This window comes from Struthio camelus, chromosome 1 (assembly GCF_040807025.1).
Source record: "Struthio camelus isolate bStrCam1 chromosome 1, bStrCam1.hap1, whole genome shotgun sequence".
In the NCBI taxonomy this organism is placed as follows: domain Eukaryota; kingdom Metazoa; phylum Chordata; class Aves; order Struthioniformes; family Struthionidae; genus Struthio; species Struthio camelus.
The window spans coordinates 28,493,530-28,517,893 of record NC_090942.1 but is presented as its reverse complement, the minus strand read 5'-3'; the positions used below and the strand labels follow the sequence as shown (position 1 = coordinate 28,517,893).

At 40.6% G+C, this 24,364-nt stretch overlaps 1 protein-coding gene across 4 annotated transcripts in view; it reads right to left on the bottom strand.

Annotated features, from left to right (window-relative positions):
• Positions 1–21,737, bottom strand: part of CTTNBP2 (cortactin binding protein 2) — a 96,504-nt gene extending 74,767 nt beyond the window's left edge. For 2 of the 4 annotated variants that reach the window (XM_068932592.1, XM_068932582.1), the window contains exons 1-2: positions 19,529–19,927; positions 5,408–5,515 (exon numbers count right to left, since the gene is read on the bottom strand). In XM_068932592.1, the coding sequence (XP_068788693.1) occupies positions 5,408–5,515; positions 19,529–19,597 (177 nt within the window). In that variant the 5' untranslated portion in view covers positions 19,598–19,927. Of the gene's footprint in view, positions 1–5,407; positions 5,516–19,528; positions 19,928–20,104; positions 20,180–21,686 lie in introns of those variants that run through there. The other 2 variants (XM_068932587.1, XM_068932600.1) reach the window with 2 other exon arrangements.
• Positions 21,738–24,364: the final 2,627 nt, after the last annotated feature.

Sequence of the window (24,364 nt, the reverse complement as noted above, 5' to 3'; positions counted from 1 at the left end):
GAATATAGTTTGAATTTTAAATTTTGCTTCAAATTAAACTTGAATATATCAGAAATTTATATTATATAAAGTACAATGGAAACATTATATTCCATTAGGCACAGAAATTCTCTAAAATGATTTAATTATTGCTAATACGTGCCACCTTGGGTTTGGCTCTCTCTAATTTACCATGCGGCACAAATTCAAGTGCCTTAATAAAATCTATTACATCAACATTATTAACTTCACAAACTACATTTTTATCTACCCCCCTGCCATGAGATGACAAGTTAATTTAACAAGTTCTGTTTCCATAATTGCAAACCGATTGGCATTTCTCACTTTTATTTTTTCACAGAATATAATATTCTCTTGGATGCTCTGCTATTTTGTACTGGAACAATACCCAGCTGACAGAATTACCCACTTCAATTTTTTTCAAAGCAGAGTAACAAACACTTAGCACAAAGCCATTCCTTTTTATTTTCATTTGATAGAACTAAGCTTTAATTAAGCAAAAAAAGTTATGCAACATCTTAAAAAAATAAGTGCTAAATGAGGAGTTGATAGCCATTTTCTAAGACATGTGAAAATACCAAGCAAAACTAAACTGAAAATTATGAAATACAACTCCTCTTATGAATGAGGACCAATGAAAAGATTACAAATAGACAACTAGAAGAGAAGCATCTGAAGATAACATAGTTTTGAAATCCCAGTTCTTTCCTTTCAGAATAGCAATATCACAGCAGTACTAACTGATGCAAAGTGAAAGAAATTAAATTCCAAATTTTTACTGACTCCTAAAGCTGTGCATAATTTACTGGTATTTACGTAGAAGCTACAAATACACAACATATGGATTCAAAAGATTATCATTTTACATTTCTATGAGCTATTAGGTTGTGCAATTCACTTCTGATATAAGACTAAGGTTCATTCCACAAAAAAAAAAAAAGTCAGCAAAGTTTTCTACTTAATACATCAGAACCCACACAGACAAATTACACTCTTTCAATATAGCAAGATGTGTTACACTGTAATCTTGAAAAGGAAATTTCCAAGACGAGCAAAAAGAATTTAAAACAAAATTTTAAGACCTTTTGAGTGATTACTCCATAATGTATACATAGTATACACGTCATAGAAAACAAACTGTAAGAAACAAGTTCCAACTTCATATCTGACCCAAAAATATTGTTCCTGCACCCTAGTTTTTAGTCCCTAACTCACTGAAAGAAATCTGTGTTCTTTTTCACCAGTAAATACTGCGGATAAGGTGTTCACTGCTATGGTACAGCATATACATTAGGAGAAAGATATTTGACACCATGAGAACTATGCTCCTGTAACAGTCAACCTGAAAAGAAATCTCACCTACGGGATGTTGAAGGTGGGTGTGTTTTTTACACAACTGGTTTTCTGGACAAAGAAAATACATAAGACCTACTCTGTCTCAGAAGTTCAGTAAAGCATGCGATATGGCATCACACAGAAAACTAGTGAAGTGAGAAGCAGAGGTCAGTGTAAGAAATTATATAAACGGAAAAGCAGAGACTAACGGAGATGCATCAAACAAGTCCTTTAAAAGGAAAACTTTATGCTAGATGTGGGTCAGTCTTTAACTGATCATATTGTGCCTTTTCAGTCCTTTTGTGATCGATCAAGAGCTGCCCACCATAACACCAGGATCTTCCAGGAGAGACATTTCCAATAGATACGTAAGTAGTATCAACTGCACAAATTTTACAACCTTTGAAACCCTGCAAAAAATCAGTATGGATAAGGGCACATACATTTAGGAAGGATGAATTTAAACTTGAGTGACCCTGGAGAAGAATCTACAGTGACAATTAAGAGACAGTTATTTTATAAGAGAAGATTAAAAGATCCAATTCTTAAAAGAACAAGAACATATAAGACTACTTATATATAAATAAATCCATCTATCTCACAATGGCTAAAAACTGAGAAGAAAATCATTTAAGATTAAAAGACAACACATGTCTTACCTGGTCACAACTAAGGCTGGAAATTAGCAGCTTTTGATATATCAGAGAAACTAGGCTTTGAAAGAGCCTCAAGCATAAAGGGGATTAAAAAAAATTAAGCAAACAAGGTTTCCTAATACAGCTTGATCACCTTTTAAAAAACAACGTATGTAACGTCTGTCTCCAGTAGCAGGCAAAATGACATAAGAACTCTTTTCCTCATATGAAAGCCACTTCCTTATGACTGTCATGAATATAAAACTCACAATTTTTATCAAAATCTGCTTTAGAACAATTAATGTTTCATTTGGACAAACGTTCAAGTTAGTACGCTCCTGCGTTTTGAACAAAATGAATTTCCTTTAGTAAGGAAAACAAAGCGTTATTTAGTGTCTCCAGCAAAATCTAATTTGCAACAGCCAATTTCAAAAACTCTCAGATCTCTCAAGAGGATATACACAACTCTTGAGTCACATGGACTTTAGAATGATACTAACAAATAGGACATTAAGGACCGACATCTGGAAGAAGTCTAGTTTGAATATGCTGATAATCAAGTACACGCTTGTTAGGGGACTACAGAATTTTTGATGTAATTACATTATTACAGCTGCTGCAGAAAGAAGAATATATGTACAAGTCAACAGGAAATAGTTATTAAACATATTCACTTTATGAAAAGTGGTCTTAGTTGTTCACATATAAAGGTAACAGATGCATCCAGTAATAGTAACGCGCTTTTACTTCTAATAAAAACATATTACTATTATCAGAAAAGCAAATTTTTGTACATGGAACAAAAAATAAAAACAGACAAGTTTTCCATATCTACCTGGATACAAAAGAAATTCCTATAACCCTGATGTAAAATGATGTTATTTATTTACAAAACTTTTTTTCCCCATTAGGAATCAGAGAATTACAGAAAAATTAATTTCACTGCAGAAAGTTCCCATTTTCCATGGAAAACAATTTTAAGGGACCTCAAAACATCATCTAAACCCTGCTGCAAGATAACATAAGATCACTGATATGTGCAACATTCTTGATGTATTTCATTCTTACCTACCTTTCATGGTACTTTTGCTCAAAACAAAAAAGTTAAGGATTATGCCAACTTAAGATAACCTTGCTATAAAATAGTTTTTGCATTACAAGGTTGGATATAAGGAGAGTTCTCATGATACAGCACTAATACAGTTCAAAATTTTTCCCTAAATTTTTCCCTAAGCTTAATTGATTAAACATATAAATACCAAGAAAACCAGTGTCTACTTTTAATCAATTTATAGTTCCTTACTATTGAAGGAACCTACCCCTAACCACAGCTTAAGTTTGAAAATAACAGTGCACAAGGTATGTCTGTGAGTAAGTTGAAACAAAAGTACTCTGAGGGTCTGTATCAGATTCAATACCATTCCCACGAAATTTTCCTGTTATTCACTTTTAAAAACACACCTACGTTTAGCTCCCTAGTAGCTTATTTAGCAGGCTGCTTGGAGGCTCCAGCTGCTAGTATTGCTGACTTGCAATTCTCAAATGAGAAGCCAGAAGATCCAAATATGTCCTACTCCAAGATACCAGGCTCCCGGTTCTTCAGCAGATACAACTTCCAAGTTTTCCAGTACTAGTACAGTTATCAAGGTAAACTGCCTGGAAGATTAAATTCCACATGGATTTTATTTTGGGAGTTATACTAAAAAGTACAGGAATTGGGAACTTAGAAGCAGGAGAAGGAAAAAAAAATTTTTCAATGTTTCTACATCTTATGTGAAATGGAGCTGCGTTTTGTTGTGATCTCTCTGTTAGTCATCAAGGAAAACACTGTCACCTACTACCAACTTCGGCAGGTGCGTGGGAATCAGTAATGCAGACTTTTCCTCTCCTGAGACTGCACCGTGCTGGACATCTAATGTTCACTATTATCAAATGTGTATACTGCATTCATTTTTCTGTATTTCATTCAACTGCAATACAGCCATTATTTGTTATGTACTATCCATTAAGTAGGTATGAGATACTTCACTTTAGTAGCTTGGTCATGAATTAAAGAAAAGAAATTAAAGAAAATTATCTAGACATTCTATTTGCACTCCTCCAAAGTCAGAACAGTCAAAAAAGAGATTCTGTATGGAGTGTGCGCATTGCTCCCCCTTTTTACTACCTTTACATATTCTTACCTTGGCAGTCAGGGAAAGTAAAATAAAATGTGAGTAAAATCAGATGTGAAATTTTAAAGCTGCTAGATGAAAAGGCAGTACTTTTCAAGCTATGCATATACCTGAAGGCCAAAGAGCAAATAATTCGAAGTATGGTAAACTCTCAGAAACATATCACTTCCAGTGTCTTATTGCCATTAAAAAATTGAAATTGTACTTTTGTAATAGAGGTTTATACACATAAACTCTTTATGTGTATAATACAGGTACATCAGCGACAGCTACATGAAAGCTCCATTTGCATCAAGTGAGCTGAAGCCATAACAGAACAAATTAAAATTGAATAAAAATGTGGTTACAATTGTTATTGTGACATTACAAACAGAAAATGTTCTGATGTTCCCTCGTAATCATTGTATATATCACTAAAACTTAATATTAGATGTATTTTATTATATTGACTTTTTGCTTTAGGAGATCCTACAGGGCATAGTTTGCCTCTATCCAACTATGAAGCTATAAATATTTTTAATCCATGTAAGAATTTTTTCCCCCTAAACGTGAAGTATGTTTGGCAACTCTGATCATGAACAGAATAAAATTTACAATTTAAAATTCATTACAGTCATAAAAATTCATCTTGGGATTAAAATAAAATTTTGTTTGTACGTTTTCTAGTCAAATTGTAAATTGCCTGTCAGACTGCAACTTTCAAAAGCAGAAACTTTCATGTATATGCCTAGCATAGCAAAAATCTAATCAAGCATTTGTGAGTGCTGTTAGAATACACATTCTGTTTCACCTTTTATTTTTTAGAAACTTTTCCCTAATTGAACGCAATCATCTGATTTTGTCCCTCTTTCCATCTTGCAGAAGATGAATGTATTGAATACATTAGATGCATACAAACATACATAGACCATCAGAACAAACGAAGAAGGGACTGAATGTTCCTTTGAAATTATTCCTTCCTTTCACAAATAACAGATTCCACAATACAGCAGAATTCAGAGAGGAAGTAATTTTGCCTTTTTCCTGCCACAAGAAAATTTCTCTGAATTTTTCTTGGTATTTTATACCTAACTTTATTTTATACCAAAATCACATAGAACTACTGAATGGTAACAATTCAACAAGGACTTATTTTGTGACTACTGAGATTTAGTCAACATAAGACTCTTATAAAATATCACAATTTATTCCTCCGCGAATGTTTTATGCACAGTAGAAAGGAAGTGACAAAAAAGAATCTAAAAAAATAACCCTGTAACTTACCCGTAAGGCTTCAATTACAAGGTCTCGTGCTTCCAGTTCTCCTTCCAGTATACTCAAAAGCATGCGCAATTCTGGTTTGCTCAGGTTATCCACATCAAATTCTCTTTTCTGTAAGAAACAAAACACTGATGAACTCACTAATTAAATGACTGTATTAGTTATTGTAGATCAAAAATGTAGACATGTCAAATTCCTAATCATAGGTTCTTCAAACATCCATAACTGTCAAAACTTGAGGTGGTTTTATTTGTAATACATTACTTCAAGAGCAATAGCAAATAGTCCAACTCTTTTTATTTAAACTGAAGAAATCAAAAGTCTTCCAGCATTGACATACTGTTTCAAATCCTATACTGTTGCCAGGAATTGATCTCGCAGTCTTGTGAATGGTAAGGGTGAAATGGAAAAGAAATCAACTTTGTGATTGACAGTTCCTATGTTCAGTCTCATAAGGACAGAAACATTTCAGCTGACCTAAAACAGCACATGAGGAACAAAGGCGCGAGAGGGTGACAGAGACCGCAAGGCAGTGTACCTAATCCAAATTAGCCTGTCCCTCACTCGCAAACAACTACCACATCATCACACTATACTAGGTCGAATAACAATTTTTGATGCACAACATGTGAAGAAATGTATGAAATCATATCTGTATGCTTTATCTGCAGTCCAATTTGTTTGACTGGTGGACATACTTCAGGTTTAAGAGGCACTGACATACAACATTTCATAGCGACAGTAACTTATATTGATTCTGATAACTACAGAGTGATGAGCCTAGCCTGACTTCCACTCCTAATAAGATGGTAGAATAAGTCTATAATAAAGAATAAGATCGCAGAGCACATGCATAAACCCTGTCTGCCGGGAAAATCAGTATGGCTTCCATAAAATGAAATTCTGCCTAACAAAGTTGCTAGAGTTCTAAGAGAGTGTCAACAAACACTTGGATAAAGGGATTCCCCTGGACAATAATGTATTTAAATTTTCAGGAAGTTTCTGACAAGGCTCTATGCCAAATATTATTAAGGAAAAGAGTGTGCCACAATATTAGAGGAAAAGAGATTCTATGGATCGGAAGCAAACAGTAGTGATAACCACTTTTCAAGACAGAGACAGAGCGGCAGTGGGGGACCTCAGGAACCAGTGCCAGGAGCAGTTTTATTCAACAACAACATCAATAACCTAGAAATGATAGGGAAGTGTCAGGGACATCCACCCCAGGTGGGAGTTAGGCACATAACCCTTCACTTACAAGATTAACATCCTTATTTTGCCACTGTGTAAAAACCTGCCACACCCAAATCTCAAGCACTGCATGAAGTTCTCGTCTGAAAGTACAGAAATGGCAACTGAAAGGTTCAAGAGAGAGGGAATAACTACAGTATGAGAAAAGATAACAAGGCTGGAAGTCTTCGCTTTGGAGGTGGGGGGCAGAAGCGGGAAGTTATCGATATTTACAAAGTTGCAAAGTTAGTAGATAAGCCGAATACAAATCTGTTGTGCACCAAACCTTGCAATACTAACACCAGGGAACACCTAGTGAAATTAGAAGGGGATATAAAAGGGGATATATAATTGGGATATATAATCCCACATTAAGGGATATAAAATAATAATTACAAAGGGTCAAGGGAGTAGAGGAAGAAGGGACCCAAGGAGTGATCGGGTTGGTATTTTCTTCCTAAACACAGGCTCCTAATGCTGTCATGTCCTAATTCTGTCAGAAGCAGAATACTGGGCTACATGGACTCCAGTCTGATCCAGGAGCTCTGGTTCAGATCTGACCCAAGAGGGCATTTCTTATGTTTGTCTGTACTCAAAGTCAAATACGCAGATGCAGTCTCGGGAGACATCTCTCCCACTCCATCCCTCATGCCAGATCCTGTTGATCAGCCCAACATGTGACACTCTATTCACAGCAAGGGAAATACTGTGGCCTTTGCTATGATGGAGATGTACGAAGCAACGAGTTGCCAAGTTACTATACTGCATATCTGGATATACTAGCTCTTTTCCCTAAGGGAAGAGATCAGATCTAAGAATTCAGCTACCCAAGTGCTTAACTTCTTCTAAGGAAAATCCAATTAAAACTAGAGCAAATACCATTTCTGCTTTCTCAAGGCAGGAGGAGAGCAAAACAGTTGTTCTTTCCTCTGGCTGGGAGAGGAAGCCATAGATCAAAGTTACTCAAAAGCTATAGATGTTTTAAGTACAAAGTAAAAAAGGAACCCAGAGTAAATCTAACAAATCTAGTAATCTAATAAATGGCTAGTGAGATCTGTATACCAAAACTTTATTTATTTGTATTCGATGCACATCATATTCGGCTGCTATCCTTATTTGAACAACATGGATCAGCAAGAGAACAAATGATTAGTCTAAGTGTAATTAGTGTAACTGTTTCTGGGACAGAGCCATCCAACTCCAACCAAAAATTTTCCAAACTGACCAATAATTATCCTCTATTTTTGCTGCATGGGTATGCAGCCTCTCTAAACCAAAAGATACCTCTCATCCTTCATGCCAACAGATCAAGAAAAATGACCAGTTTCTCTGAAGGCTTTTTCCAAAACATTCTGCAACAGCTTGTCACAATGTTCCTCACAATTCTATACAGCGCTCACCAATCTGTGGGTTTGCATAAAGTGCAAAGTCACTAAAAGTATACCTCATATAATCTAGTCTCACTTTTTCTCCTGATAGACTGCAGCAGCACTCACTCGCAGCACCCTTAACTACTAAATTTAATTCAGACAGATCAGATTCAGACAGTAGGATCTGCTGATCCATCTTCCTTCTTCTATGAACCACTTCATAATATCTCAGCAAAACATTTAATTTACTCATATAACTTATTTTTAACCTCTACTTTTCAGATGGAAAACTGATGCAGAGATATTAAGTATTTTTTTCCAAACCACACAGGAAGTAAGTAGGGCAAAACTCAACATTTAGTAACAGTCTTTTGAGTCTCCATTTAGTGTTTTAACCACTAGACTGTCTTCTCTTTCTAAAATACGCTTCTCTCTTCTGACAAAAAAAGGCACCCAAGGTTCTTCGGGCAAAAGAGGACAGCTCTTTGTCAAAACACTGATAGTACATCACATGTAAAACTTTTATTACCATGACCTTCCACAACAGTTAAGTTAAAGACATAAAACACTCTTGTGAAAACACTCTTGTGTTCTTAAAAAACCTGAGGCATTATTCAACACATGTGATACAGTGATGAGCTTTTTTAATTAAGCATCTGATCAAGATATTAAAGTAAATTTTGCCCAAGTACATACTACCAAGCTAGACCATATGAAAAGGCAACAACAACAGACAATCAGAAGTGTTACCTTCTAATTTAAAGTTAGATATAAACAAACAGACAGAAAAGTTAATAGAAAGACATGCATAACAAAGACATATGCAGCTTTGTTTTTGTATTTTCAAGTTAAGAACTTGAAGTGAGAACTAGGAAAACAACCGTGCATATGAACAGTTACAGCATATCAGACTAAAAGCCCCACTTAGTCTCCAACAGCAGCAAATAATGGAAGCCTTGAAATCAGTACTAGAACAGGACAAGCACATAATGGCACTCTCTCAGCCTCCACCAATTTGCAGCTTAGGCACCTCCAGAGCCAGAAATAGCCATTTTGCATGTGCTTGATTGATACACCTGTTGTGAATTTGCTGATACACCTGTTGTGAATTTGCCCCACTGCTTTTTGAGCATCTGTGTAATTTTTGCATTCGCTTCTTCCTGAAGCAAAATATTCTGCAGCTCACTATGCATTGTGTAAGAACTACCTCCTTGTTCGGGAATCTGCTTCCAGCTACTTTTGCTTGATGCCTCAGATTTATTAAACAGAGAATAAATAAAGTCCATGCTACTCACTCTATCAGATAGGTCTTCATGTGTATAGGAAAAACAAAATTCCCCTCAAACTGATGTCCAAAAATCAATCAAAAGAGAGACACAGCAAAGGAGAGAAATAACAAAGAGCTTTTTAGGATGAAAAAGAAAAGAAGTGAACTTTCGGGCCTAATTAACTGCCTCCCTTTACAGAAGGATGATTTTAGTGTAAGGAAAACGGCATCAATCAGACACGCATCATTATCTCACCATAAAAGAAGAAAATGGGCTATCATTTTTCAAGTCTTGTTTATGAATAATTTTAGGCCTATTGAGGCTTTCTTATCATAAATTTATCTGACAAATTTGAAATTGGAATCACTACTTTTTTTCCAGTATTTTAAGGACTGAAAGTTTAAGGTCATCTTAAATTTATTATGGATAAGGAACCTTGAATCGCCTGACACTGGGTAAGAGCGTACATGACAGTTGCTGAGGATGCCTCCATGCCTTTCCTCATGCGCACCTCCATCAACACGTACGGCGCAACAACGTAGCTTACCCTAACATCACCAAAATATATAGTTTAAAGATTTAATGTATTCTCAAGATTTGGTTGTATAAAAATTGTTTAAGATTTGGGTATATAAAGCATACAATTAAATACAACTATCCTTCTCCTTAAACACTCCCCCATCTGCCATCGTTTGGGGACTGGGGTATCAGTAATGGCAGGCTCGCTCGTAGCTGTTGTTCAGATGGAGCGCTGTTTGCTTACATCGTACAAAAAAAAATTGTTTAGATTGAGAAAAGTAATCTTCCTAACATTTTCCAATAAAGCCATAAGTCTTACATCTCTAGAAAATAAAGGCTCCATTCACTTATATGTCATCTGTAGCTCATCACTTATATGTCATCTGAGATTTAGCTACAATACCTCTTGTCCAGCACCAAGCTGTAACAATTTAAGCAACAATCTAACAAGTGTCTAACCAAACCATCCATTATATTGGTTTTACAACAGAGATGTAAGAAAATGTTGCCCGAGGGTGAAATTTGGCATACACAACCCAAACACAAGAGAATTTTTCTCTCTCCCTTCTCCGAATTTTAAAATGTCTGGTTTATTTGATTCAGAAGAATAAAGTAACTGAAAAAGACTATGCCTTCTGTTCTCTGTGTCTCTAAAACTCCACATTTTATTTTGCAGATCAATTTTGCAAGGAGTTCGTGTTGCCTGAAAGCAAGTGCACAGACAACAGACCAAAGAGCCAATCAGCTAGAGCTCATTTAACAACCTCTGTATGAAATCTTTGAAACAGTAGAGGCAAAATGATAACCAGCATCATTCAAGATTAACCAAGGGCCAAAAAGAAAACAAAAGTATATCTTCCAAATAGGAGAGGGCTGAGTTAGGACATCAGTCATCAAACGGGACAGGCATTTCCCCCTCTCCATCATTTTTAGAAAAGACGGAAAGAGCATGAAACGTATCCTCGAAGGGAACGGCCACCAAGAGGCAAAGGAACAGAAAGGACTCTTTCCTACTTACAGAAATATTTAGGGCAGTGATGGTAAAAGTCTTTAGGGTTAAATTTAACCCCTTCCTCTCCCTCCAAAAAAAAGTTTACTGTCAGGGATTGGCAGTGTCAATAGTTTGACTTTGCTGATCCAGCCCAGTTGATACTACCGGTCACTTCAGAAGCCAGGAGTGCAGTTGTTTGTGCTACCACAGCTGCTGTCACAGACTCAGCTGCCTCTAGCAGTGGTCTGAACAGGTAGACAGGAAAGTCACAGCTTTCTAATTTCCTTTAAGCAGGGCAGAGGCAAAAGGCAAGTTAGCTGTGAATTAAGCACAAATGACCAAGGAAAATAAGCTCCTTCCTGCTCAGAAAGTAGCTATATAGCCTTTTTAGAGAGGGAGATGGGCAATAACCTAGGACCTGGAAAAAAAAGAAATCTGCCGAGCGCTCACTGAGGGCTGAGGTGGAAAGATGGGGGGAGAGGAGTATAAAAATGGTGTACAGGAAAACATATAGAGAAAAGCTGTCAAAAAAGAGTCCTTTCAGAAGAGAAGGGAAAACTGCATATCTACATTTGTTGCATATTTTATATTGAGCTCCATTACATACACACCAGAGTCCTCTTGAGGATTCACAAAGCCAAGATGAGGTTTTAAAAATAAAAAGATTTGGTATTATTTATTAGGCTGTAGAGAGTAAACTTATAATATAATGACGGCCTCATAGGCATCAGTACATTATCATCACACCCATGAAACCACTGTACCAGGGAAACACAACCTCGACTCACACATTTTACAACATCGAGCACATTCCCCAGGTAGAATTTATCTGATCAAGCATAAATATCTGTTTTGACTAACTGTCTTTAGTCTAGTGGTCTACCCATAAGTATCCAGTGCAATTTGAGATGTCCTGGGGATCAGAGAGATCTTTTCAGGACAGGCATATATGACACAGGACTTAGGAGGATCATCCATGCCATGTAGACTGGCAGCAGGTGGCCAACTGGGATACCCTAGAGCATCTCAAATGCTGTTAACAGTTATATGTGGACTACTAAAGGGAGCCTTCAGGCAAGGATTAAGACATCCAAAGTTAGCTGTCAGCATGTGAGCCAGGCGTCTATTCTCCCACGATTGTCAATGGGGAGCTATTCAGCCCGCCAAAACAGCCAAGAAAGCTATCCAGCTGACCAGCCACCAGAACTATTTGCTCAAGGCTCCATCGACTTTATTGATTAGATTTCCACTCACTGTAATGGCATATCAAACACTGTGCATACATGTAAACGCTTAAGTTCAGAAGTCTTGAATTTCACCTGTACCTCCAAGAGTCACCTATCTAATCACTTTACTCAAAAATTCAGTTCACAATTCTGTTCATCCTAAAGCAGATTTCTAAAACAGACCATTCCGCTTTATAAAACAGATCATAACCACTTCTTTCTTTCCACTGACTCTAAAAGGAAGTCTGAAGAACTAGCTCAATGTAAACATAGGCACATGGTCAAATGAATCCCAATCCTTTTCTCATACAGAAAACTCTGCAAGTGCTCAGGGTACTGCAAGAAGTGATTATAATGTCCATACAGTGTTCACAGAGATGCCAGAGGCAACATGATTTATTGCTTTCAACGTTTAGTTTATGTTGTCTTTTGTTTAAGTCAATGTGCTTGTAGATGGGTGAAAAGAGGTGTAAGCACAGGAAAAAAAAGGCAGTAAAAAGTAAAAAGTTTTAGAACCACTGAGTTAGGATAACTAGTATAAGGCCTTGCTTGAGGTTTCTTGCTGCAGAGAGTATCATCTGAGGCTAACTTTCAGGACTTACATAAAAGGTAATACAATCATATCTGAGGACCATGGGGGAACTTAACATTCATTTAATTATGCACATCCATTAGTTCACTGACTTTTATTGGATTGTTCACCACATGAAATTACCTGCTTATTCTGCTCTCTCATCCTCCCTAAGCACAGCTCCCTTGCTTTCCATTGTTTCCTTTTTTCTTTTTCTTTTTTTTTTTTTAAGTTTGGGGAGATTTCATTTACCTGCTGCAGCTTTTTGGCTTAGGCTAGCTGTAAAGCTTTTAATAGCTGTAGTATGAATTGTAAATATATGTAAAAGTTGAGAAATTTATTTTAAAAGTCAAGAATAACCCAAAAAAAAAAGTAAGACACTGACATATACATATCCAGACATTATACATATCCAGATAGTATCATATCTGCTAAAACATATTTGCAAACCGTGAACACCCAATGTACTTAGGTAGCTTTGATTTCAGTATGAGTTGAATACACAAGGCTTTTTCATGGATTCAGATCCACAGCTTTCCAATGACCATGTTTATACTGCTGCTTAAATTTAAACAGGCTTTTTCTGTTCAGAAAGTCAATTTCAAATAAGTTACTTCTAAGGTAAACAGTATATGATTAGATCCAGACATAGGTACACATTCCTGAAGTTATCTTTAGAGCTGTTCTTAATTCTTTCAAAAAATTTAAACCTTACTCTGTGTTATGTTAGAACCAAAGTCAAGACGCAAGAACCTTCAATTCACACATCACAGAGGCATTATCTCTTAACTTAAGCCTACTTGACACCTTCCTGTTTACATATTAAAGTATTGCATAGGTACTGTAATCAATTGCTCCTTTTTTTTGGAAGGAGTAGGTGGGGATGCAGACCTCAGACTGTTGTCTTCCTAAACTCTGAGTGCATTCTTCCCCTTCCAATATCTTCATTTCCATCTCTATTACTATCTTGCTATATCGCCTGAGACCAAAACAATGCCTTTCTCCCCCAGGCTTACACCAATCAAGTTCAACTGGCTGGGAAACAAAAAAGAGCAGGACATACTGCATCTCACAGATCTGCTCCTTCATGCCACTTCCACACAACTGACTCACAACATTGCCCCTTGCACTTCATCTTTAATGATAGACAGTGTGACAAGCGCACATTTGGAAGAGAAAGAAATATTTATAAAGCAAATTACATTCAGTGGCTCTCTTTTCTCATCTCCCTGGACCTCTATTCACAACAAGGGAAGAGAGGCTGCGCTGCAGGTCAGGGAGAACACACAGGACAGGCAACGCTGTAGGCTGGGGTAGGGGGAGAAGTCTCTCATTACAATGGAAGCATAGAGCAGTAGCAGGACTGCAGTAGACAGAACTGCTGCTATCTCTGCATTTCATTTAAATGTTGGAACACCTCAACAGTGTTGCTCATCTCACTAAATGAAAACCACTTCTCCGAACCGTAAAAGGACACTGAGAGCTTGTATTCAGATTAGGATCATGGTAGTCAGCCAATATCCTTTTGCAAGTCACCATTTCCCAGGATGCAGTCCCCAATAAGACATACAGCTCTCAAGGGTTTTCTGCTACTCATAATATTTTTCAGATAAGAAGCTTACCAACTGATTTAAGTCAGCCCGTATAACTGATCTGACCAAATCGTTATTTAGCATTCCACTATCCTGACCAGAGCGGCAAACCTACTATGAGCATTCTTGCAGATCAACAGATCCTGAATAAACCAAACTAAGCATACAGTCCTACAAAATCCCACCACAAAATATCACGGAATGTCTTGCCACTTATTTTGTTATCAATTTTTAATCCAATTAATATAGACAGTATTTTCCATAGTGTGGAAACTAGTAGTGGGACAAGTAACAATACACAAGTATGCTATAAACTGCACACCTACTATTTCATTAATTATCTTCCATCTCTCCCATTACTTCAATGATTACCACTATAAGCAGAGCAACACTATAGAGAATTGCTTTGAGAAACAAAACTTTCTCACTCCTTGAATATACACGACCAGACTGATCCTTTCAAGTATGTTCACATCAATTCTCAATGAAATTCTGCCTGATGAAGTCAGTAGCAAAACTCTTACTGACTTCAGAGAAATCAAGATTCCAGCCTACAAATATTCTCTTTACACACAGCTTTACAGATGGCTGAAGGTGCCATCTTTTAGAGAAAAGCATCATTTACACTTTCGATCACTGGTTAAGCAAAATCCAAAACAGAAAGACTGTACAGAATGATTTTACTGAATAACTTAAAGAAATTCTGTTTGAAAGAACAGGCTTTTCATAGCTTTTGTTAAATCTACACTGAAGCTGACACACCAGACCTCTACGCACAGCAGGCCAGCGCTCAATGTTTCAATAAAAAGAATGTCAAGTTGGATTATTTCTTGCTATTGTATAATCATTATTGGAAGATATTATACAGATGGAAGTTATTCAAAGATCTCCTAAGATACACACATTTTCCTTCAATTTTCATTTCATAGAATCCCAGAATGGTTTAGGTTGGAAGGGACCTCTGGAGATCATCTAGTCCAACCGCCCTGCTCAAGCAGCATCACCTAAAGCACATTGCACAGGATCATGTCCAGGCAGGTTTTGAATATCTCCAGCGCAGAAGACTCCTCAACCTCTCTGGGAAACCTCTTGCAGTGCTCAGTCACCCTCACAGGAAAGACGTTTTTCCTCAGGTTCAGATGGAACTGCCTGTGTTTCAGTTTATGCCTGTCGCCTCTCGTCCTGTCGCTGGGCACCACTGAGAAGAGTCTGGCCCCATCCTCTTGACACCCTCCCTTCAGATACTTGTACACATTGATCAGATCCCCCCTGAGCCTTCTCTTGTGCAGGCCGAACAGGCCCAGCTCTCGCAGCCTTTCCTCATAGCAGAGATGCTCCAGTCCCCTCTTCATCTTTGTAGTCCTCTGCTGGACTCTCTCCAGGAGCTCCATTTCTCTCTTGTACTGGGGAGCCCAGAACTGGACACAGTACTCCAGGGGAGGCCTCACCAGGGCTGCGTAGAGAGGGAGGATCACCTCCCTCCATCTGCTGGCAACACTCTGCCTAATGCACCCCAGGAGACCATTGGCCTTCCCGGCCACAAGGGCACATTGCTGCCTCATGCTTGACTTGTTGTCCACCAGCACTGCCAGGTCCTTCTCGGCAGAGCTGCTTTCCAGCAGGTCAACCCCCAGCCTGTACTGGTGCATGGGGTTATTCCTGCCTAGGTGCAGGCCCCTGCACTTGCCTTTGTTGAACTTCATGAGGTTCCTCTCCGCCCACCTCTCCAGCCTGTCCACGTCCCTCTGCATGGCAGCACAGCCACTCCTCCCAGTTTAGTATCATCAGCAAACTTCCTGAGGGTGCACTCTGTCCCTTCCTCCAGGTCATTGATGAATACATTGAACAAGACTGGACCCAGGACTGACCCCTGGGGGACACCACTAGCTACAGGCTACTAGATTCTGCGCCACTGACCACAACCCTCTGAGCTCGGCCATCCAGCCAGTTCTCAATCCACCTCACCGTCCACTCATCTAGCCCACACTTCCTGAGTTTCCCTAGGAGGATGTGATGGGAGACGGTGCCAAAAGCCTTGCTGAAGTCCAGGTAGACGACATCCACTGCTCTCCCCTCAGCTACCCAGCCAGTCACTCCATCACAGAAGGCCATCAGATTGGTCAAGCATGATTTCCCTTTGGTGAATCCATGCTGACTACTCCTGATCACCTTCTTGCCCTCCAGATGCTTAGTGATGACCTCCAGGATGAGCTGTTCCATCACCTTTCCCGGGATGGAGGTGAGGCTGACTGGCCTGTAGTTTCCTGGCTCCTCCTCCTTGCCCTTTTGGAAGACTGGAGTGACATCGGCTTTCTTCCACTCCTCAGGCACCTCTCCTGATCTCCAGGACCTTCCAAAGATGATGGAGAGCGGCCTAGCAATAACATCTGCCAGCTCCCTCAATATAAACTCATGCGTTTATATTGCATCAGTACAATTCCACTGGCTTCACTGCAATCCATGTAGGTATGAAAGTGAACTAGACTCAGATCCCATGTGATTTTTCCTTATTGGTCTTACCATGGTAAAAATACCAGTATTTCTGTGCGAAAGAAGTGATGAGCTTACCAACTGCTGTACTTCACCCAAGGAAACTCAGAATAACAAGACTTTTGGTTTTGCTCCTAAATGTAACACCCTATAGAACACTCTAGACTTTCTAAGTCAAATTCCCTAGACATTTTTTAATCAAATTCCTTGGTGAATATAAGAAGGGAGGGGTCACTTTTTATCCTTTTCTGTAATGTTTCTAACAGTAGCAAAAAAAGCCTTATTGTGCAGTAATGCTACTTACAGACGTAATCAGAACAGCATTTAGTATGAGGAAATCCTACTGTGTTATATTCCTCCTACTTACACCACAGTATTTCACACAATAATATATTACTATGACAAATTATCGTTCCTACAGTTTTTCTCTGCACTGTTTGTGCATTCAGGGTTCTGAGAATTAAAAAAAAAAAAAGTAAAAGTGTATTGAAAATAAAATATTTCATTATAAACTTAAGTTTAGCATTACTTACAAAATAGTCACCTAGATGCTTACTGTAATCCTGACAGCAAGTAAGAGGATTCAATTCCTAATTTTGTATTGAGTTTGAGACAGAAAATAAGCTATTCAAAATAACCCTTCAAAAGGCACGCTAGAGTATTGTATAAATATTTTTTAAAACCTTTTAATTGCATAGAAGAGTTCTTTTTACTCTCCCATACAAGAAATAAAAGGAAACAAAAAATCTAAAGTTTATACCAGCAGGGAAAAAAAGATGACAAGGAATATTAAATATTTAAGGATTGAAGGCAAATTAAAAATAAAAGTCAGCTTTTTAAAAATATTGTCATTGCTTAAGTACAGCTATTACTTAAGTTATAGAGGAACACAGAGGTTATTTTTAAAAACTAAAGGGATACTAGAAAGTATTTCTAAAAACAGTGTGCAGTGTAGAGCTATCGCTCCTACCTTAGACAATGAGATCATCAAATTGCATAGGTGGCTTACACTGCATTGCCTAAAAGTGCAACATTAGATAATTACTTGTTTCTGAGCTATTGTTTTGAGTTCTTAAAACTAAAACTTAAGATGAGTATACTAAAGAAATTACATTATAAATGAATTGTTGCTCAAAATTCATCTTCCAAGTATTTAATATTTTGCTTTTATGAATTTTCACCTTAATATTCAGTTATATCACAGTTAAGTCGTTGTTTTTAAAGACAGTGATGTTATAAATATTCATCGTGTAAGGATTCCTTTTTTTCTTTAAAGTAAAACTCAATTTTTAGGACAACAGTCTGGAATTTAAAGCACAAAGATGATTAAGTATACAGTTAGAACATGGTTTCAGAGAAGAACTAGTGCCTGTTTGAAAGAAAATAAAGCAAATATTAACAATATCCTCAATTTCACAGATACTAGTACCATCCTCCCTTCTTGGGTCATTACCTTCACAAATAATTGGACTTGATTATTTTATTATCCTAAACAATGTGTTTCGTTACAATGAAAAGCATCTACAACCCTTGAGAATACAGCCTGACAGTGGACTTCGCCATCCAGTTCTCAACGATAACTGTCAACTGGACTATTAACACAAGCTGATTAACACCAGACAATCCACAAGCAAATGCCACAGATGTGACTACAGCAGATCTGGGATGCTCCTCTGTGGGTACAGAAGAGCATGGGGGGGAGATGGCGCTGCAACCGCTCTACCCTGTTCGGGGTCACTGGACAGGTGAGAAGCCAGGATGAACTAAACGAGTGGACACCTGAGCAGGCTAACTTCTGCTCTCCTGCAGCTCGATTACCTGAGGAGCAGCAGAAAGAAGCCTTATCGCTTGCCAATTTACGCAGCGGAGCAAAAGGCTCCGCTCAAAGAGTTTACACGGACGGGCACCACATTGTGTCTGTCTTCCCTCAAGGTGTCTCAGCACCTGCGGAGAAAGACATAACGTGGGTTTTCTGCTCGGGTGCTGGGACTTTCTAAGCAGGGAGCCAGCTCTGCCCCTAAGGCAGAGCCCTGACGGGGTGAGGGCCGCCGGGCCCCCACAGCCACGCCGTGCCCATGTCCACACACCGGGCGGACAGCGAAGGGGCGCTGCCACGGCTCTGGGAACGACCAAGGAGAGCAATAAGACAGACACGGGGAGAAGGGAGCGAAAAGGAAAGCTCGCTGCTGCGGGATCGGCCGCCCGGCGAGCATTAAGCTCAGCCGTTTCCCCCGCCGCGGGCTGACAGCTCCCACCGCCCCGGGCGCTGTCACCGCCTCAGCCCGCCCGGGGAGAAGGGGCGCAGCCCCCCTCGCTGTGGCAAGCGGCGCAAGGCGGGGGGGTGGGGGGAGGGCAAGGCGAGATGGCAGCGGACGGAGCAGCCCCGCGGGCGCCTCGCCCTCTCGCCTTCCCCCCCCACCCCGCCCCCCGACGCCCCGTCACCCTGCCCGGCCAGCGCCCTTCCCCGCCGCCTCCTCCGTGCCCCTGGCGGGCGCCGCGCTCCTCGCCGCCGCACGCCGACCCCGCGCCGGGGCAGCGGGAAGGAACAATGGGGGGAGCCCGTAGGGGGCTCGGGGAGAAGGGGGGCAGCTGGCGGCAAGCAGAGCACCGCACCGCCGCCGCTCCGCGCCCGCGGACAGGCATCCCGCGCCCCTCTCTCTTCTCCTCTCCCCCCCCCCCCCGGGGCGGGACGGGGCTCGGCTGCGGCGGGTCCGCCGCAGCCGAGCCCCGTCCCGCCCCGGGGGAGAAGGAGGGCGGAGGGAGGGAGCGGGGGAGGCAGGTCTCCAAGCGCTGCTTCGTCCCATCCGCACAGGAACCCTCCTCGCCCCGGCTGGGTCTAAGCCCCCAGGCCCGCAAGAGCCGGTTACCGCTGCCGTGGCCGCCGAGTCCTCCTGGCCGCCAGAGCCCGGCTGGCCGCTCGCGCCTTCCGTCGCCATCTTCCCGCTGTAACGGCTCCGGCGCGGAGCGCGGAGCGGAGCCGAGTGGCAGCCGCCGCCGCCGCCGCCGCCAGGCGCTTAACCCCCTCCCCGCCGGCACCAAGCCCACCGGGAGCGGGGCGCTTAACCCCTCCGGCGCCGCGCCTCACAGCGAGAGCTGCCGAAGCCCAGCCTGCCCCGTCTGCCGGCCGAGGCGAGCGACGCGCGGAGTTGGGCGACGGCGATCCAGAGGCGCTCGGGTTTCCCCTCCTTCTCGCCGCCACCCCCCAGCCGCCACCAGCCGGCCCCGCGGCAGGCGGAGGAGGGGCAGCGGGACCCCGCCGCGGCGGCGGTGGCGGCGGCGGCGGCGGAGGGGAGTGCCCAGGCCCCGCGCAGCGCCGCGCCCCGCTCCGCTCCGCGCCTCTCCCGCCCTTCCCGCCCCTGCGCCTGGGGAGTAGCGGAATGAAAAGAAAGGAATGGGAAGGGAGGAAAACAAAAAAAAGAGCTTTTGCAATGGGCTTGGCTCACCTGCCCAGTTAGATCCTTAAAGCAGCTGAAGTGTATTGGGGAAGGGGACCTCTTTACCGATACCCTTTTCTTTCTGGTGGTGCTGACTGAGGGAGTTCACTGGAAAGAGCACCTCTCCTCAGACCTCCCGTGGAGGGGCGGGGGGAGCACATTTCGGCTGACAGACCTTGCTTAGTCCTGTATTTTCCAGCGAGGCAGGCTTCAGAGCCTGTGTTACGCTGGACCTTAATCCAGGCCTAGCACTCTGGGGCCAAGTTAAAACCTTCCTGTGCCAGACAAGAGCGCACCCGGGCCTGGCAGTGCCCTTTGTCTTTCTAGACCAGTACCTGCCTCAAAGCTTGCTTGAACTCCTCCCCAGAAAGGTTTTCACTTGCTACCCACCTAGGCTGAACCGCACGTCCCCCAGCAGCTGGAAGGGGTGTTTCCCGAGGACTTGCCTCACTGCTTTTCTCCCACTCTGGGACCCCACCTAGCTAGCCATATACCAAAAACAAAACTGAATGTACCTTCCTCTAGGACCAACTCAAATCCATTCTAAACAGAATCCAGGACATTATTTATTCTACAGTCATACAACTTTTCCCACTGAGCCTTGCTTGTCTCCATGTGTACTAGGGCTGCTTCAGGTCTTGGTCTATACTCAATTCTTGGTCTATACTTGGTGCAGACAGAAAGGGACCAGCATCTTCCCTTCATTAAAGACAGCTAATGGTCCTCCAAGCATGCTGTACCTAAGGCTGTTAAGTAAAAACATGCATGAACTTTCCCCTTTACATACCCATAAGACAAACCAATGATAAACTGATAGAATGAACTTCAGCTATAATGGAAATGTTCACTGAACAGAGTGAGCAGAATTCAGTACATAGGATCCGTTACAGTGCAGATAAACTCCAAACAAATAGATGCGTTGTTTTTTTTTCCGGCATGAAAACCACCTAACTCTCTTCCTACTCAAGTTTTACACTTTTTTAACTATACTGTTTGCTAACATCCCTTCCACTGCTGAAGTTGAGAAACACCATTGATGGCACAGAGCCTAAACTGGCTTATTTTTCTCAGTTCCCCAAACTCAAATACCGTGTAATTGTTTTTTAATATAAATTTATGCTTGCTTACTTTATTGATGGCATGAAGTTCTAGGAGCATGTCATTAAGAAACTTAAGGAAAAGTCACTTATCTCCTATGCACTTTCTCATACTTACTCCCCTCCAAATGGGTTTTAAACACTATAGTGTTTTGAAATGGTTTGAGAATATCTTTTCACTTATTAATTCCTATCTACATTTATCATTTGCAGTATTTCCCTGGTATTTAACTTTTGTTAGAATCATCTGCTGACCATCACAGTAACTAGACTGCCTTTCTAACTGAGCTAGTACAAAGCATTCACATAACATCCTGTGTAAGTGCTATTTTTTAAGTCCGTCTGCATCACATGAGTGATGAAGCAAAGGCTGCACTATTTATCTCTTGCTCTGCTGAGACCATAAACTCTGAGGTTTAGCTGATATTTTATCAATTACCAAGTGAACATTTATCAAAATAATAATAATGAATATTAGATTAGTCATAGCTTACCATCTCAGGCTTGAGAATTGATCTCTCTTTCCTCATTTGAAGATAAATTTAGAAATTATTTCTGAGAGGGAAGGGGGAGTAAGTCTCAGATCTCAGCCAGCAAAAATTAATAGGATGGATGGACCAGGAAGACTTCAGCTAAAAGCCCGCCCCCATACAACTAACATCCAGCATATCATCCAAGCGTTGGAAGTAGTTTGACTTGCTGTTGTGGCAGAAAAGATCAGAGGCTTGCTTTTGAAGGAGGAATGATCTAGATTTCTTCTTTATGCTGCTAAATTAATCATCACACCATTTTGAAAATATTATTGATTTTTGTTATTGTATGAGCCTCTACTGCGTGTTTGTAATTCTTAACTTTTCCCCCCTAATGACAGCAACAAGGCTTACTGGTGGCTTGAGAGCACTGAAATCCACATTAGATATTACTAATCACTGCTGTGAGCAGATTCTCATGCTGGGTAGCAGTCATTACCACATTGTCCGTGATGGCGGCTGGGTGCAAAAGTCTGACGTTCTGCTGCATGAAGAACTCCTTCAGGCCCAGGACCATCTCTAACGTAAGAAATATTCTCCCCTTGATTGTTAACAATGTGTTACTTATTCTCTGGCTGCTCTGTTTATGCTACTGCATCCTCTCTTTCAGGACTGGCTTTACACTCTCAAAAATGTAGCATCTACGCATATAATATATGAGTTTGGAGAGATGGTCAGCCCAACTTGGTGACTGTTCCCATAATGCACTGTCATTGCTATGGCTGCATGCACAGTAAAATGTCTCTAACACATGGCCAAGCTCTAACACAGAGCCTTGCTGGCAGGAGAAATTGCCTGTGCTTTGACAGACTATTTTCTTCTATTTTATGACTACATTGAAGCAAAGGAGGTGCTTTTCTCAGAGGAAGGTGTTCCCTATTTTAGTAGTAGCTGGTAGCTGGCAAACTGAAAATAACTAACTCTTTCTCTGCTACTCCCAGTTTTACTGGGATTGAGTGACAGAAAGGAACGGCCAAGCCTAGGAGTAGGCCCTTCAGCTGAGCTTTAAATATGTTTCTTTCCTATGATTAGAGAACTGGCACGCAAAGGTGGAATGTCCACATGTTACAGGATGCAGCTGCTGTACCGAGCAGTGTGCTCACTCCCTCCATTAGCACGCAACTGCTGTGATAGAAAATGTATGGCTTGGCTTTACACTGGCAGGGAAGCAAATTGCTTTGCATCTAAATCATACAGTATATCGAGGCCTTGCCATGTTGTTACTAACTATTCTTATAAAACAAAAAATATCGAAATGGTATTTTATTCACTGTTTTCTAAAGATAAACCTGTGTCTGAGTGTAAAGCAAGTAGGAGACATTGAAGCCAAAAGGTAAATTTTTATGGAAAATGAGGTATCTGAAAAAACTAAGCAATCATTATATCACTACAATCTTTTCAAAGGTCACCCCAGTGCTAACTGAAGGCATTTCTTCTATCATCACCCTCATCTAGGGCTAATCAATCAAATTTATACAGCATAATCCAGATTACCCCATCAAGGAAATTTGGTGTTAGAGATTTGTAAGCAATACAGAAGATTCTGACAGTGAAACATTAGCTTGGGTTTTGTGAAGAAGGGGTTACTTTTTTTGGAAGATGGCACTATACGGTCTGGGTGAAATTCAATAGAAAGAGGATCAATATTCCACAAGGCATGTTTGTTGTTTCTGAGGATGTTAAAGGAACATCGAAAGGGAAGGTGAAAAGGAGATATAAAATTATACTGTTGAGAGCAAAATGGACTCTCCAGTGGGCATCAATAGAAGAGATGCTTTAACTGACTATGCACAAGGAGCATAGATAATAAATAACAAGTATTGGAATTATTGATTTGTGAGCATAAATTCAACAGTGCTGAGTATGACTATAACTCAGTGATGTGATTCACATGATTTGAATGCTGAAAACTGGTTATAATCTGATTAGAAAAGCACAAGTGGACAAAAAGAAGGGAAGACACTCTATTAAAAATGGTATTTTGTGTGTCAGCATTACTGACATCTCCCAAACAAGTTATGTTAATGTTTATGAATTGTATTTTAATATTTAAAGCATAAAATGAAGTATTAGGTAGTGTCTAATCTATGGGAGCAAATCTCCCATCATACTAAAGACCAAAGATCTTTAGCATCTTTAAGCAAGATCCTTAAGCATCTTTATAGAAAGAGAAAACTGCTATCAATGTGGCTTTACCTTGAATGACACAAAATCTCTTTCTGCCAATACTATAACATTCTAGAAATGTCTAAAAATTACAAGTGACAATTCAGGAAGTTTACCTTGAGCAGGAGGATTCTGAATGAGACTTCAGTTTAACACATGGAGAGGGAAGCTAGATCCAGCTGGACTCTTACACACCTAAAACTTGACAGTTTGCTATGCCTAACTTCTAGAAATCTGAGCCCAAAATAGAATCCAGAGCCTGAAAATGGGTACTGTCTTTGGATTTAAAACAGCGTTTAATTTGGAGGAGTCCTATAGTCTGTGTTATGCGAAAGAAGAGATCACACACTGATCTTCTTGGCCTTGAAAGCTATAAGCTTCTATTAAGCTATCAATATATTTCAAGTCTGGAATAGTTGGATTCTTGATTGTTTTCTTTCTGTTTCACTATGGGAAGAAGAGGAGCTATCCACATT